The sequence below is a fragment of the Micropterus salmoides genome, unplaced genomic scaffold, assembly GCF_014851395.1.
Source record: "Micropterus salmoides isolate LMB-PRFRI ecotype aquatic unplaced genomic scaffold, ASM1485139v1 Ms_hic_scaffold_3949, whole genome shotgun sequence".
NCBI classification, from domain to species: Eukaryota; Metazoa; Chordata; class Actinopteri; order Centrarchiformes; family Centrarchidae; genus Micropterus; species Micropterus salmoides.
In genome coordinates this window covers 2,295-19,753 of record NW_024043316.1, presented here as the reverse complement: position 1 = coordinate 19,753, position 17,459 = coordinate 2,295, and the positions used below count along the sequence as shown (strand labels likewise).

At 38.7% G+C, this 17,459-nt stretch overlaps 1 protein-coding gene across 1 annotated transcript in view; it reads right to left on the bottom strand.

The window, feature by feature from the left end:
• LOC119885214 (collagen alpha-1(VII) chain-like) overlaps positions 1 to 17,145 on the bottom strand; it is a gene marked incomplete at its 5' end in the record, with an annotated part of 33,844 nt that extends 16,699 nt beyond the window's left edge. The window contains 35 exon segments of the mRNA XM_038695364.1: positions 195 to 254; positions 353 to 424; positions 614 to 667; positions 878 to 904; positions 1,620 to 1,715; positions 1,801 to 1,875; positions 1,991 to 2,035; positions 2,638 to 2,664; positions 2,766 to 2,846; positions 4,065 to 4,130; positions 4,337 to 4,363; positions 4,465 to 4,482; positions 4,886 to 4,966; positions 6,453 to 6,640; positions 6,792 to 6,935; positions 7,658 to 7,781; positions 8,197 to 8,336; positions 8,454 to 8,726; positions 9,286 to 9,432; positions 10,028 to 10,147; positions 10,433 to 10,579; positions 10,926 to 11,063; positions 11,588 to 11,737; positions 11,976 to 12,089; positions 12,859 to 13,017; positions 13,551 to 13,670; positions 13,799 to 13,846; positions 13,849 to 13,944; positions 14,053 to 14,169; positions 14,943 to 14,985; positions 14,987 to 15,099; positions 15,341 to 15,457; positions 15,561 to 15,690; positions 16,523 to 16,683; positions 16,980 to 17,145. Coding sequence (XP_038551292.1) covers positions 195 to 254; positions 353 to 424; positions 614 to 667; positions 878 to 904; positions 1,620 to 1,715; positions 1,801 to 1,875; positions 1,991 to 2,035; positions 2,638 to 2,664; positions 2,766 to 2,846; positions 4,065 to 4,130; positions 4,337 to 4,363; positions 4,465 to 4,482; positions 4,886 to 4,966; positions 6,453 to 6,640; positions 6,792 to 6,935; positions 7,658 to 7,781; positions 8,197 to 8,336; positions 8,454 to 8,726; positions 9,286 to 9,432; positions 10,028 to 10,147; positions 10,433 to 10,579; positions 10,926 to 11,063; positions 11,588 to 11,737; positions 11,976 to 12,089; positions 12,859 to 13,017; positions 13,551 to 13,670; positions 13,799 to 13,846; positions 13,849 to 13,944; positions 14,053 to 14,169; positions 14,943 to 14,985; positions 14,987 to 15,099; positions 15,341 to 15,457; positions 15,561 to 15,690; positions 16,523 to 16,683; positions 16,980 to 17,145 — 3,684 coding nt within the window.
• Between the last annotated feature and the right edge of the window lie 314 nt (positions 17,146 to 17,459).

Genomic DNA, 17,459 nt, shown 5'->3' with positions numbered 1-17,459 from the left:
CAATCACATTCCATGTTAACAATCAGTCTATAATACAACAACCCTGTTGTTTTTATTATGCTAGACGTGTTAGATGACTTTATCTATTTCAGAACCATGATTAAAGTTTGTATTCGACTCTAAATAAAATGATAATACTAATAATAAACTTATGGTTCATATTATTCTTTCTTCTCAAGTTGATTGTGATGTACCTTCTCTCCTGGTTCTCCACGAAGACCTTGAATACCTTGTATGCCAATTCCTTCTTCACCCTGCAAAAGATTTACATCTATTAGGCATATTTTCGTGTCTTTTTAGTAGACTGGTCAAGTGCAAAAGCTGTAATTTCGTGATTAATTAACACTTTTACCTTCTCTCCTTTCTGACCTGGTAAACCTGGCACTCCATCATTGCCAATGGGACCAGGCAAACCTGCAATACCCTACAGTAGTTTGCATATACATGCGTGTATGTTAGAGTTTGTGTGTGAGAGACGGCAAGAAAGAAACAAAGAAGAGAGAAAAAATGTCACATTATGCAAATTGATTTTCCGAGGGCATCTCTGAATAAAAATTTTGTGTTATCCAATGCATTTTGCCACTCCTAATAACTTTATCAACCATGCACTTACATCTTTTCCCGACTCTCCTTTGTCTCCTTTCACACCCTGCTTCCCACGTAAACCCTTTCAAAAATAATGAAAGTATTATCAGATAAACCATGAAGCAATTCATTTTTCAGAACTAATAACATCTGATTCTGAATCATTAAACTTAGGCTTAATATGCAAGTAGACAAAATTAATGATGCATGATATTTATGCTGTAAATTAAATTTTACAGTGCAACCTTATAAAAAGACTTCTAAAAGGATGCAAATCAGCCTTCATACTTACTTTTGCTCCCAGCTCCCCGGGGTCACCCTATAAAGTGCAAACAGTAAAAACAACTCTGGTCGATTGTGTTTGGTGCTGTCAAAACATGTTTAAGCATTTTGTGACACTTCTTACTGAATACTGTAGGTTGGACTGATATACAGTAACATGATGTAATATGATGCTGTGATACTTACGTACTGTGAAATAATCATCATTGCAATATGCGATTAAATATGTGGTGTATAACATATGCTTTTGACATTACAGTTTAATATAATGCTCTGCAGCTGGTGAGAGGAACAGTGAACCCTTATGAGGAAGTAATGATTGATGGGTGAACCAAGAGTGAACCCTCCTATAGAATTTGACCCCTGACCCAGAGCTGGAGAGAGACACAGTGGTAGGGGAAGTGGTGTCTAACAGATGGTTACACTTAGTCTACAGCACTGTGCCCTTATATGGTATTTAGCAGAGACCTAAACATGTCTTATATAAGCTGTGTTCAATGTACAGAGAGACAGAGTGGTTATCGGGCTGGGTCACTCTCCAAGCTGCTGCAGAGCTTGTAATTGATGCTGAATTCTTTGATGTAATAAACTTTTATAATCAAGAACAGTGTCAAGCGGATTTCTTCTCAACACATCATCGCAGCATTATCGTTCGGACACCACAAATATGCATTACCTATAACTTTACACATTACATATCATAAGCATTGAAACATCATGATGCTGTTACTGTGTTCACTGATCCATGTTACCTTGACAGATATTCCTGGTGACCCTGGTGGTCCTGACTGGCCAGGTAGGCCTGGAGCGCCATTGACCCCCGGTATACCAGGAGGTCCCTGGGGACCCTATAACATGCAGTAAATAATGTTTTAGTTGTCCTGAAGTTCACTGTTGAAAAAACTCCAAAAATGTTTCTTTTTGAGGACTCACTGAAGATCCTGGTTCCCCTTTTCGTCCAGGAACGAAATTTGAGTCTGTGCCAGCTATAACATATCCAGGCTCTCCCTTATTGGAAACACACACAAAAATCACTTTACAAGTAGATAAATCCGGTAGTAAATGGTGTCATGAGCTCACTGCAGGAAGCAATCAGTCTAAATTAAATGCAAATTAGACTTACTCTCTCTCCTCTCTGGCCCTTTGGACCAGGGAGTCCAGGTAGACCCTGCCAAGGAAAGAAACGTGAAGAGTGATAATTATATTCATATAACCAATATTGACCAATTTAATATTCCGATAGACGTGTAGAACAATAAAAGGTTTAATGGTGAGGCATCCTGCTTACGTTTAAGACACTGACCATAAAATAACTGCCATTCTGGGAACCGCTGCTGCTTGTCACCCCCACTTTTCACTCAAGTCAATGTCATAAGTTTACCCATCTTGCGATAGTATATACTGTATATATAAAAGTTACTTTCATAACTTTTATATATCTCAAAATTACAAATTTGCTTGTAAAACGCTTCACACTATATACAGCATATGATACCCTATAGGCTTAAGACCCTTTCCCGTCATTATCTGTGCTCTATCCACTGAAGGTAAAAAATGCCCCCAAATTCTTTTTAACAGAGAATATAAAACTCCACTTCCTGTCTGACAAATAAAAGTTGCTTAGTGCAGATAGATAATACTTAAAATATTAAATCCACTTTCTTTTAGCCTCACATTTATATGATCTGAGTTTTAGCCAGGTGACCCGACATAATGCTCCATAAAAAGGTTTACTTTTGTTATTAACTTTATTTTTTATTTTGATCTTACCATATCACCTGGAATACCTGTATGGCCCTGAAAAAAAACCACAACAAATATCATTTGCAGAGTCAGACATAAATGAAATAAACTTTAACCAGGTCAGTGGGAGGTTTTGTTTTTTCTAATTTAGTTACCCGTTGGCCGGCAGAACCTGGGGGTCCAGTTCTCCCTGGTCGTCCTGGCAACCCAGGTACACCATCTGTTCCAGGAGGTCCCTGTCATATTAAAACATCATGGTCTGTGTTGGAAAATGTAATTATAGACATACACCGCAAAGCAACACTCACTCATACAGCACAGCAGGGTTATGAGATTGGATACAGTGAAAAGGAAAAAATAATAACAACAATAATTTGATATTGACTCATGAGGACAGAGCAGTTGTGTTAACATTTACTGTAACTGACTCAAGGAATGGGTAACAGTAAACAGACTGTTTACTGACTTATTTGAACTAATCTGTCCACATTGCTGAAGATGGTCTTATACCTTTTTACCTGAAACTGAACAGCTCGATAATGCACATCTGCTCTCTAAACCAGATACAACCAGCATAGTTTGTAGATCTCCAAATATTGAACTGTGAATCTGTCAATACCCAACAAAGGGTAGAAATGTGTGTTTTGACATGATGAAGACACTGTCACATTCACTTTATAGATAAAGCCATCCTGGGTCCAGATTAAGATAGTAATTCCCATTTCTTCTTATTTTTTCTTCACTGCAACCATCATTACTTTGACAACAGGCAACTGTTAGCTGTGGCATAACTGCAAATTTAATGATGATGAATTTAATGAATTTAATGAAACTGCAAACAGAGTTTTTAATATGATGATTGTGATTTTTGTTATTTTCTTCTGTTTTGGTGTGTTGAAAAATGTATTATATTTTGAAAATGTACTTGAGATAATAATAACAATATGGAAATGAACAAATCTCGCAGCACCCTTGGCCCATGTGGATTGAACAAATGAATTAATGGAGAGAAGAAAAAAAACAACTTGGATAAACAAGCTTTTATGCAAAACAACACTAAACAGCTGTTTGGAACTCCAGCTTTAGAGAGCATTAGAGGTGAAAATAACTGGAATAATTTGAAGAAACTGACTTACTGCTCTCCACCTTATTTTATTTTTGTTAATTTTTGTGTTATACTTTAACCTTCTGTCAGTGACTGTGACTATTGCTGTTTCTACTGTCAAAGTTACAGCTACCCTGCTCATCAATGACCCCACTACAAAAGAACCTTGTAGTAGTGGCAGTGCACTTACTTAAACAGCTCATGTTCATGCTGCATATATAATAAAATGTACAGCAGATTCAGCCAAACACATGGGTAAGGTAATCTTGACAATAAATGATTATCAATGATGATGGCAATGACAAGAACGGTGTTAGTGTTTATTGTGTGTATGTTTATTGATTCTTACCCTTTCTCCCTTCTCTCCTTTGGAAGAAGTAAAAGGATCATAGTTTCCAGGGCTTGGCCTAAATCTCTACATAAACAAAAAAAGAGTAATGGTTATTCTAAAAAATGTATTAATAATAAAGATAATAAAGTTTAATTAATAGCAATGAGGGTACAATAATGCACGGCAAAGTGAGAACAGTCGATGGAAATGTATGGAAATGTGGGACAAAAGTATTAGCTTTTCACTTATCAGGTTTAATAATGCAGAGAAGAAAAGTTGATCAAACATACCAGTCCTCCAAGACCAAAACCATCTCCCTGAAAGAATGAGAGTTAGAATACTGAAAATAAATAACACTGCTTTTGCGCACATTAAAAAAAATCTATTTAATCTTTAACACAACATTAAGTTAACTCACCGGTTCCCCTTTCTGGCCCTGGATAAACAAACAATTAATATGATTAATAGTTGATGATGTAATACACCCAGAACAATGATTAATAAGAAAACAACTCATAACATCTCATTAATCAAACCATTGTTAATGTGAGAAGTTCATATTAATGTCAGCACCAATCTGAAAAAAAAAATCTAACCAGGATACAAGAGAAGAAAAGACACACTGTCCTGCTGTTTAGGACCAAAAAGCAATATCAATGCTTATGTGTATTTATATTGAATGGTCATGTCATGTGGTGATTAGTACCCTCTCACATGTTTGGTTGCACTACGACTAATATTAGCCTATACTGATAGTGATGATGATCAATGATGACTAAAGTGGTGGTGGTGGGGTGGGGTGGGGGGGTTGTGGAGTATTTTGTGTCTGAAGTCACTACCTTCACACACTCAGAGGGGCAGGGACCCTGAGGCTTTAGCAGCCCTTCTGGGTCTTCAGTCGGGGTGTCCAACTGAGCAATCTGAAAATGGAAACGAGAAAAAACAGTATTCATCACGTACTGATCAAGGACATTTAGAATACAGGGGAAAAGATGGCTATGTAATGCACATCCTCCACAGCTCTGATGTCAAAATGAACTCAAGACTGCTGAAGTGTTTAAAGAGTCCTTATGAGTTGATTAAAAAAAGTGATTAGATTTACATTTATGTAGTACAGGGTCACCATGCATGCACAAACATCTGTGGCTTAGGCGACCTCTCCTATACATCTTAAAGAGGTGGTATTATGCTTTTTGGCTTTTCCCCTCTCCTTTATTGAATTATATATGTTTTTTGTGCATGTAACAGGTTTGCAAAGCGAAAAAGCCCAAAGTCCAGAACAAAGGGAGTTCCTATCTCCCACAGAAAGCTCTGCTCTGAATCGCTTGAAAACAGCTCGCTTGTAGTCCAGTCACTTCCTATACTTGTGACGTAACAATGAAAACGCGTCATAAAGCTTGCCAAGCATCTAGCGAGGTCAGGCACGCACTCAAACCAAGCTAGTCTGAGCGGAGGCCCTTTGGCTCCACTCGCCTTTGTTTGGTTTTCCATTGTAGAAATGTTGTACCTGTACCTGCTTCCAGGTACTTTTTTACGTATCACCTCACCTCCGTTGAGGTTGAGGTTCACGACAAGCTACGCACTATCTCTGGGTGCTATCTGTAATGGAAAACGGAGCAGGGCCGAGTAGAGTCGAGTCTATCGATTTGCGCTACGGTAGCATTTTTCGGCAAGGCAGCATAGATCGTCAGAACACAACAGTTCAACGTTTAGTCCTAAAAGACGATGCAACTCCTGCCTGGAAATTCACAATCACAACCTGTAAGTATGCTTTATTGGTTGTTAATCATATTTAAAATAAACACGGCAATGTAACTTCACAGACTGTTCAAGTGCGGAGTTGTTGTAAACGTTGGCTAACACTGCTAAAGTTATAGCTATAATGCTAATGTTACACCTGATGTGAAAGCTACTGAGCGACTTGTTTGGTCAATTTTTCTCTGCTTCTGATTGGCTAGTAGTCCTGGGAACTGCGCATGTGCAACTCACAACAAAGATTTTGTACAAGTAAGATGCATCACTCTGTAGCTCAAGAGCGGAGCATACAACACACAGGGTGAAAAGAGGAGCTGCAGCAATGTGCAGTATGAGAAAAATATGGTGTTTTTTGAAAATTAAACCACGTAAACCTGTTCTGGTACAACCCCTAAATAAGATTTTGAACCTGAAAATGAGCATAATACCACCTCTTTAAGGTACATTTACATGTGCAACTTTAGTATAGCGATCTGATTAAAATTCAATCACCTAAAACACTAAAACACAGCCAGTTGTAAAACTTGGCTTCAATCGCATGCATGAATATCACATGTTGTTTGAAATTTATTCTCAAGTCTAATTGAACTCTAATTAGTTCAATGTTATAACAACAAAAGATATAATAGTTTTGCTTTGTTTCTGTCTTGCCTTTTCATATAGTTCAAACTCCGACAGCAGTTCCTCACTGCAGATGCTATTGATAAATTCTCTCTCAATGGAAGAGAAGTCATCAAAAGTGGGTGAGTAGAAGATATTTTTGTAGCTGGTGGGTGCTGCTATTTTATTCAGCTCCTCAATGTCTGCATTAGAAACTCCAACTGCCAGGACACTGACGCCTAGAGAGAAACAGATTCAAAACATGATAACCCAGGAAAAACCTGCAGGTTTGAAGTCTTGTTTGTTACATATCGATTAAAAAAAAAAACAATTTGCTTCTTTAAAACTCGCCATTAGCGACACCATTTTAGCGGCTTTACAATAACTGACCCAAAGCACGTGCAATTCTGGAGGGTGGCACCACATTATCCTGGGCCCTGCCGTCTGTAATCAGAACCAGAACATGAGCCACATTCTGCCTCATCCCCAGAGACTCTAGGAACAGTTCCTGCAGAACGTAGCTGATGCCTTTTCCTGGGGGTACACAAGTGTATAAAGACAAAAAAAATTAAACCACTGGGAGAGTTTTGCTCTGATAAATGCAGGTAGACTAAATTTACTTGTCTGCACAGCACTGTTTCTATTTTTATTTTTCATAAACACATACAACACATACTGTACATACAACAAGCTGATAAGATATTTAAATATGAACAGCAAAATAATCTTAGACTAATGCATACCAGAAATTATAAAAGTTAATAATACAATCAACAAAAATAGACAAAATTTGGGCCATTATTTAAGTAAAATTTAATGGCCATAAAACATTCTAGTCAAAAGCCAAGTTTCAGGTTTAAGTTTTTAACCTTCCATAAAAAACAATGACTAATTTATTATATTTTTTATAAATGAGTCATTAAATGGGACAATTTTTTATCATTTATATAATGTTCACTTTTTCTTTAAATCTCTGACTCAAATGAATGCAATTAAAGATACACTCTGAGTTTGGAACATTTTTTATTACATGACATATAGTACAGTATAGCCTGCACAGTGAAACCTTTCTTTGATGAGATTATGTGAAATGATACTTGCTACGTCAGCAGTCAGTACTAATACTAATCTATATGTTCGAGGGACCAAGAATAGCATATTTTCTGTCCACCAGCATGACAGCTGTTAGAGGCTGCGATATCAACAGCAGGACCTAAATATGAAAAGAAATGTGCACATTTGTGTGCATCACTAACCTGTTCTGGTGTTGCCTCCTCTGTAACGTAGTGCTTTGAGGGCTCTGAGCACAGAGTTTCTGTCTTTGAATTCATTTAGACGGAATTCAATTCGAGGCTCATCACTGTAATGAACCACTGCTATCTGAGAGAAGATTAATGGAGAAAATACACATCAACACAACATCATCATGTTCACTAAATTGAATGTGATGCAACTTTGAGCTATAATTCTGCTTCACTTAGCCAATCACAAGCCATGTGGCATTCTGCCTTGTTTATCCTTTCTACTAATGTTTGAGACAGATTCTGCCCACATTGTGAAAGAATTGCACATAGTGTTACTGAAAATCATACTGGCCGGCACAAGACACTCACTGGAGCAGTTTGCTAACTTGCAGCAACTATCATCATTTATAGTCACTGCAATCCAGTCCAGTTTGTAATTGTCCTACTACACTAAACAAATGTACAGTCAAAGAGAGCAAAGTACAGTATACACCTCAAGCCATATCATCACCACAACATAAAACAAAGAACGTTTTTACTGAGAGACCAACCTGTGTGGCCTGAGAACCAATGACTGGGAAGTATGTGGCCACCCGGAACATGAAGTCCTTTATCTTGATAAAGTTGTTAGCGCCGATGCTGGAAGACTCGTCCACTAAGAATACTATGTCTGCTTTGGCCTTACCACACACTGAACAAAACACAAACACAAATCTTAAATACATTTCCACAATTTAATGTGTATAAGAAGCCAATACTCTCTATTTCTTATTTACACACCGTCACACTGTAGATCTCTCTAAAATACCTGGTCTTGGTGGAGCTGCTGTCTTTGCAGTGAATGGGGTTAATCGAAGGGAGGTGACTCCTGCCTCTTTGGCTTCAGTGACACTTGGCTGACCTGGAGGCTTCTTGGTGGTTATGGATTTAGTTGGTGGCACAGCAATGGGGTGCCGGGTGGTCCTGGTGGCTCCATGAGAGATGGTCGTGTTGGTGATGGAGGCAGTCGTGATATGAGGAGAATGGGGGGCAAGTGTGGCAAGCACAGACTGGACTGTAACCACCGGAGGATCATGTCCCACTGAGATTAACACAGGTTTCAAATTAGTGATTGTCTCATTTGCACAATTAAAACTTTTTTGCTAGTATAGTTGCTGGGAAACATCTGTGGTGCTGTCCAATCAAAAGCAATCAACTATGTAAACTGAAGTCCCTGTAAGCATCCTGAGCTGCAACATACGCCAGGAATATTATGTCGAGGGCAAAGAAACTTATTAAACTTAAGTGCAAATCTTTTTCAAAAAATATTTTATTAATGTATGTGTTTCAGAGTTAGTAGTGTTCATGCAGTTTAGAACGACACAGAAATATCTGACTATGCTAAACTAACTGATGCTATTTAGGCATTTAGTTTTTTTTAACTCTTCAGTCTAGCTAAACAGGTCACAGGTGGATTTACCCTATAGTACGACTAGATTAAAGAAGAGTGTTTAACTCAATGCAATCATATATTAAACTAGTATACTTTCATTATGACATGAGTGGGAAAATATAGATACATTTTAAGTGTACGTATATCCTGTGTAATTAACAAGCATTTTGTAGCATGCCAGATTCAAACCTTTTGAATAATGACTTACATATTCTCTGATACACAGTGCTTATAGGCCCCTCCACTTCTCCATACAAAGGTCTGATGGTAAAAATATAAGTTCTTCCATACTGCAAATCGTTGATCTTATAGGAGGTAAAACCAGGGCCCAGGGTCTCTGTTTTGATCTCCAACACTGAAAAGACACACAAAGAAAAGCATTTCAGCTGATTTAATGTTCAGGAATAACAGGAATAGGAAAACTTGCCTTCCTATTGAAATCAACTGACTTATCAATGTGTCTAAATACAATGATGTGTGACACATTTGATCTAATACAAGTTCTGTCATGTGTGTTACATTATGTCTGTTTACTGTATTTCAGAGATATTTTATCTCTCCAACACTGTCACTCACTTATATCAGATTGTTACTAAAATTACAACCACTGCCTACCAAAGGAAAAAAATACTTGTAAAACTCTGCATTTATGATAAAACATGAATATTGGATTTGTTTTTCTTAATATTTCCCATTTCAACAAAAGGGTGCTTATGCTGAGAATCAATACACAGTGCAATAACATGCTACTTATCCACTTCAAACCCGCTGGGACAGTCAACAAAAATTATTTTTTATTTCTGTCACACTGTACTTGGAATGTATTCAAATAAATAAAGTTTTCAAACCAATGCCTCTTTAAAACAAAACAGTGTGCCTCTTTGGGTTAACAATTTGACTGAAAATTGCATTCATGTTAACGTGATGCTAAATAGAGGGTGACCACTGACCTGAGATGTGCCTCCAGGAGAGAAGGTATCCAGAGACGCCAGCCACACGTGTCCAGTTCAGAATAGTGCTGCTGTCTGTAGTGTTCAGAGCAGCAAAGCCATTCACTTTTGGAAGATCCACTGTAACACGTGAAAGGAACAAACAAAATACGTCAGGACCATGTTTGATTTACTCAGTCATACAGTATGTTAGAGAACAGGAAAAAAAATCAAGATTATTACTTTTGCTGCATACATTGAAACATGTCAATCAAAGGATAATTAATATTTATATACAACCATGCACAATAGAGATGCACTGTTCAATATTTTCTCACTAAATACTGATTTCGATATCTCAATTCAGGATATCTGCCAATACTAATTCCCTATCTGATACCATTGTATATCTCAGGCAGGACTCACAGGTGCGAGCAGTGACGAGGACTGGGCTTCCCTCTCTATTGCCCACCATAGAAGACACCTGGATCTTATAAGCTGAGCTCTCCCGCAGGTTGTGGATAGTGAAGGTGGTTGAAGCAGCAGATACCTTGTGCGACTTTTCATCACCCCCTACAGCAGACAATAACACAAATCCAGCATATAGAGATAATCAGAGTGTGAAATAATAGTGCTGTGTACTCATTTACTGTAAAAACTCTATTGAAATGAGCCACAGGAGTCCAAACAGTGAGTTTTTAAGAGCTACGTAAAATGACCAATTATGCAAAAGTATAGTGAAAATGCTGATTTCCAAGAAATGTTGCAGTTAAATGATGCCACTGCTTAGCAACACTTGAATAGGGTTGGGATTATAGTTAGGCATTGAATTAACAGTGAAATGGTTATAGGTGTCAGGCACTGGCTTTAAACTCTAAACTGTATGTACACATGGTTGACTGTATGTGAGGTCCCTCACCCAAGAACGGAATCCAGGAGATTTTGTACCCAGATGCACCTTGTGTTTTCCTCCAGGAAAGGGTGAAAGAGTTTACTCCAATATCCACAACCTTCACCTCCCTCACTGCCTGAATAGGCTCCGAGTCTGAAACTGCAGCTGAAAAATAATACCATACAAACACAATTCTTTATAAATTTACAACTGTGAATCACATTAAAATTTATTTCCCCCAAAATTCTAATCAGTTCCACTCATAATGCATAAAATATCTATAAAAACATCATTAAATTTAGAGCAATCCAAAATCTCTGAGCTGAATGAGCTGGTTTATTCACACACTATCATTTGTCAGTGTAATAAATTTGGCACTTGGAGCTGGTGTAACATACCAACTTTGACAGTGACAGTGATAAAATGATAGCAGCTCTGCTGACTTGGACTCAGTGACACATACTACAAGTGACAATGACACGAACTGTGGTTAAAATAGGAAGACCAAAGTACATGACTTGTCAGTCAAACAAAGACACCACAAGGGTTGCTGTGGCATGGGATTGAGAAACCCACTGTCCCTACCCATTTAATTACAAAGGGATGCACAGCTGCACAGAGCTATTTAGATCTAAAGATGAATCACAATCAGTTAAAATAAACTGCAAGACCTAACTTCCGTTCTGTACCTGTGAGCTGAGATAAGGAGATTTCTGGTCCCTCTGAGTTGCTGTACACTGCACAGATGGTGATTGTGTAGGTGGACTGTGGGTTCAGGTCTTCGATACGATGGAAAAGAACACTATGGTCTAGGTAACGGGACAGAGGGCTGCTATCATCTGTAAACAGGAAGGTACATAAGCACAGATACACATAACACAATATTACTTGCAATGCAGGAATATTGAGTGACTCCCACAGTTCCCATTCCTGTTTTTTTAGATATATAGTCTTTAAAGGCATCAAAAGGTTCTCTGACAAGTATACAAACAGAAAGTAAATTTGACTGACCTGTGAAAACATAAATAGTCCCCATATTGGAGATGGAGCAGAGAAAATAATGGGTAAATATATCACCTGACTTCCAAGAGAGTTTGTACTCGGTAGCGCCAACAATGGGACTCCACTCCACATCTATGGAGGTACTGGTGTAGGATGTCACTTTGAAGTTGGACACATAGCCCAACGGAGCTGAGAAAAGAGGAAGATCATGAACATGAATAACCTGCATTTGCTCTAACAATACATTGTCAATTACATTATTTAATCGATAATATGAAACAGAAAGATTCATGACAAGTGGGTACATTTTTTTCTGTCAAAGCTTTCTAGATGTAGTACTCCAGGGTGTATCAATACACTGTGCCGGGGGGTTTCAAGTGCAACACCCAGCAATGAAACTTTCAACCAGACAGGGCAGAGCAATCCTGTTTTTCAGCCTGGTGTTAAGTTACTGTTAAAAGACGGTGAATTGATCTCCAGGCACTTCTAATACAAATTAGTATAATCTTAATTTAATTTATTATTTATTTAACTCATGCATCATTACAGGGGCTGGTCATATAATTAGAATATTATCAAAGAGTTTATTTATTTCAGTAATTCCATTCAAAAAGTGAAACTTGGATATTATATTCATTCATTACACACAGAAAAGGAATGATCACTTGAAATATAAATATAAATCAGTCTGTGTGGAATGAATGTATACATTATACAAGTTTCACTTTTTGAATGGAATTACTGAAATAAATTAACTTTTTGATGATATTCTAATTATATGACCAGCACCTGTATATATTGACTTGGAATGATACTTTCTAGATGAATAAGATGACTCTACACACAGAAAGAACAAGAAAATATTTTGGCACAAATCTCTGCAGTCAACCAATTGTAGTCCAATCTAAACTTCAGTGGTACTTCAGGTGGGTGGGAGACATTGAATACTTGTACTCACAAGTTTTGAAGGTAGCAGAGATGCCAGGTCCCACCACAGATCCAAACAGCACATAGAGAGTCAGGACATACTCTGTATCATGGGCTACATTCTTCAGCTGGTACTCTGTGGTGCTGCCGTTCAGAGCCAACTGCCTGGGACGGTCCCGGCCAATAAACTCTGAAAAAAATATCAACGTTGACAGTACAGTCACATCACTCTTTCTTTCAATTGATTATTCCTCAATGTTCTGGCATTTCTCTCAACTCTGGCTCAGCATCAGAGCCCCCTTCTCTGGAAATCATAACCTCGTCCTTTTCCCCCCTTTTGTATTTCATCAAAGTGAGTCCCTATGCCACCTGTCACATCCTCCTGGCAGACCGGCAGGGTGGATGTGTCCATTATAAAAGCAGTGGCATTTCAAAAGCTCTTGTCAGAGTAAATCTGTCACTGGGAGAAAGGGAGCAAGCCAACAGTAGAAGAAAGGCTGGGCATGCGTGCATGCATACATACATGCAAACAAAAGCAAATACCCTTTACCCGCCACTTGCTGTAGAAAGACATCATTGGGCTGTATGGTGCTTCATCAATGTAGAGACATTTTATATATACAAGCACCATGGGATGTATCACAAGAAGAACCAGATACTACTAGATACTACAGACCTACTTTAACAAATAAAACAGGAGGGTTGAAAGTGAGAGTAAATCACCTGGGGTGGGTCCCCAGGCCAGTCTGTATCCTGTGGCTCCTGGGACACTGTTCCATGAGATGACAGCAGTGCTGGTGCTCACAGCCGACACCTTCAAAGTTTGTACTGCACTGCTTTCCACTGACACACAGAGAGAAAGCCAAAGAGGGCTGTTATGCATCTTCAAATCTAGCCATGTCTGTATCTATAATAAAGTAACCATTGCTCATTCCTGTATTTTTGTACTCTCTAGCAAGAATCCTAGTTACATGTTTTGACTTTGGTGGCAGTGATGGGCCCCTCAGTGTCTCCAAAGATGGGTTGATGGTGATGGTGTACTCAGAGCCTGAGCGGAGGCCTTGGATCATGTAATAGTTAAAGGTGTCCCCGAGGTTTATGTTTTCTATGTGGTCGTCTGAAAGACACAGAGAGACACAGAGGCACTGAATAGCTGAATGCCATAATATAAGATCTGGTTTAGTCTCTGTAACACCCCCATGTACAATTACGTAGCAAAGAGTACCTGGGGATGCCCATGTCAGACGGTATCCTGTGGCACCCCTAACTGATGCCCACCTCGCCTGGACAGTGTCTGTGGTGGCGTTTTGGACCCGAAACTCCTGAACTTGTACCAGCTTTACTGTGGAACACACCACATCCACACAAACACGCACACAAAATCGATCCACAAAATTATAGTTATCACAGAAAGTAAGGCTATTTGATTCAGACCTTTGATAGAGAAGAACTATTTAAAATAATGTAATGAAATACATAATAATCAAAATCAAAACATAGCATCTAGAAGTTTTCTCTAGTACCATGAAACAGAATAGATGAAATTACTGTATCTAGTAGACATACTGCTGGTATTTTCAATAGAACAACATCACCCTAGTGTGGATATATCATGGTACTGCACCTTAGCATTTGCTTCCTTGTGTTGTCTCTGGTTTTATTCTCTATAACATGACTTTGTCCTGCAATTGTTAATTGGTTACAGTGGTCCAGGCTCTTTTTCTTTAGTTGTTTGGAGTCAATAATGTGTAAAATTTTAATGTGTAAAAGTGTCACATATGGTAAAAAGAGTGTAAGAAAGTTCTTTTGGTCTTTGGATTTTGTTTTTAGGTAAATTAATGAAGCAACGCCTGCAAGCTAGTTCAAGCATTCATCTCCACCTGCACTGAAAACACACATGACATGCCTCACATTCCTCAATTGGTGGTCTATTTAAGCTGCAAAAATACTTGTGCTCATCCCTTTCCCCACTTTATCTCCATATAAACTCAATAGGGAGTAAAGAGGTAAGAGCCTGGACACCAAACCGTAACTTTGTTCAGCTGTAATAATCATTTTTACTTAGTTGTCTGAGAAATAAAATTATGGAGTTTTGTTAAAAGCCAACAAACTTACATGTCTTGCCCACTATTGAGAGTGGTTCACTTGGTCCCTGGGGGGTAAACAGCATAAATACTGATAATGTACTTCTTATCCTCCTCCAGGCTGTCAATTACATGAGAAGAGGTGTCTCCAGGAAGCAGGTGCTCATAAATAAATCCTGGTCGGGTGGCTATAGGACAAAAATCTCAAAGAATCAGTACCCAAGAAATATATATCCCAAACAACTTCTCCTGTGATGCTAAATGTCTTAAGTTCAACATTGTTAAATGAATATAAATGATTGATTTACATTTTATACGTAGGTGTATCATAATGATGATAAATGGCACAAAAACACACATAACATTTTTATACTGGACTGCAATGTCTCTTGTGTTAAATAATACTTCCAAAGTGTAATGTTAGCATACATCTTGGGATGAAGATCTTGAATCCATTGAGCTTCCCCGGAGGAGGCGTCCAGCCGAGGCGCAGAGAGAAAAGACCCTGCTCAATAACACGGAAGTTTGACACCTGAGGCAAAGGGGCTAAAAGACAGAAACTTGTTGTTCAGGGCTGTGAAGTTCAGTGACATCCAAAACAGATTCATGTGTGTCTAAAAGGGTACACACGCTGATGTATGACACCCACTTGTCTGGACGGTGATTGTAGCAGAGTCTCCTATGAGGCTAGGGTAGATGGCGTACACAGTGAGAGAATAGTCTGTTTTAGGACTCAGCTCCATCACCATTGCTGTGCTCACATCTGCCTTCAGATCAGTCTGTTAGATACACAGAAGACAGCAGAACGAGAAGCAGCTTAGTGAGTGTGGTTGTGTGAGAAAGAAAGAGCAAGACAGACTGAAGTAAAGAGAAAGATAATTGATAAAGAAAGCGTTGAAGTCAGAGCAGAAGAGAGAAATACACAAAGACAGTGCAAAACACAGATATACTTCTGAAATGTGTACTTAAATAAAGTGTTAACCTCTGTAAACTAGTAAGCATCCTTATGGTTTATTTATACTTCTGTCCAATACCCTCTTCTCCATCATATTCAAATGAGGTGGCATGTTGTGCCTTGTAACATAATGCAGCAACTAAAGTATTGCTCTTTTGGTACTCTAACATAATTCTCAGTCTCTGTCAAGGAAACGATTGCAGTGTTATCTTGAAAACATATTGCAGAAGCAAAACCACAGAAGCATGGATATTGTTGGAGAAAAGGACATCAATGCCAACACCACTGTTCATGTGGAGCTCATTAATGCAATGTTGAGAAGCATCTGGTTATTGAGTTTTTCAAGTAGAGTAATTTCAGGAGACGTCTGATCTCCCCAGAGCTTGAGCTGAGCAATGTAGGCTTATTTCATAAGATCTAACAGATTATTTTTAGTTTATATCAAAGTGTTTGAGCTTTGAGTTATTGAGTTCATTGGCAGAAAACAGATTGTGATGTGCTCTAGGTCCCAAATTGGTTTTCCAGCAAGTCGTGCCGTAAGCTATTGTTAACAGTTCCAACAATAGGACTTCTGATATGAAAATACAGTCTGTGCTCTGTTACAGTCCAGCTCAATAGCAAACAAACTATGATCACGCACATGCATAACACATCACCTGTCTGCTGTAGCGGGAGGAGGTGTCCCTTAGAGTTGAAGGGGTGACCAGGAGACGATATCCGGTGACATCACCTGTGGCCTGGCTCCATGTCAGTCTGAGGGAACTGTGGGCCAACTCGCTAACTTGCAGGTCTCTGGGACCCACCACACGCTCTTCAACTAGGGTTGGGAGAAGGTACAAAGAGGGATGAGATGAAAAAAATGAGAGAAAAGGAGGAGAGGAACATAAAACACGCAAGTTGGTCTGAATGTAGAATCTGTCAGCAAGATAGATCCATTTTCTTGAGAAAGCTGCAGGGCAGAGTGAAATAAGAGCTATTATTCATTTATTACACTTTTCAAGCTCTAGTTTGAAACACAATTTGTCAGTATAAAAATGCAAGCTGCTGTCAGTGAGGGCAGCTTTAAGGAAATAGTTTGGTACGAAGAACTTTGCATTCATACTGCTAGCCTACCAGGCTGGGAGATTTTCACAGGACGTGGTGGTTCAGAGGCTGTAAAACACACTCTGCGGGACAGTTTGGCGAGGATGGTTTCAAGACGAGAGTAGTCAGTGCCCAGTAAGAGGTGCTCCTCAATTGGCTCTGACACAATCCTCCTCAGCTCCAACTCATCAGCTCCCTAACACCTGCTCACAGGATAGACAAAAAGTCAATGGGAAAAAAGTGTGTGACAAAGATACAGCAACAGGACAGTTAGTCCACTGATATTTGCCAAGAAAGATAAAAACAACCTTTCAAAAACAATTAACATAATCAATGGCATGCTTTACATATATGGCATGATTTTGATATCTGTGAGATTTTACTTGTTTAATGCACAATAAAAACAAGTGAATACCAAAAATGGAGAATAATTATGTGGCATCATTGCTGTTTGACATGCATTTTCTCCATATGTTCCTACAGACACCACTAGGTGGAGCTGTGGCATTT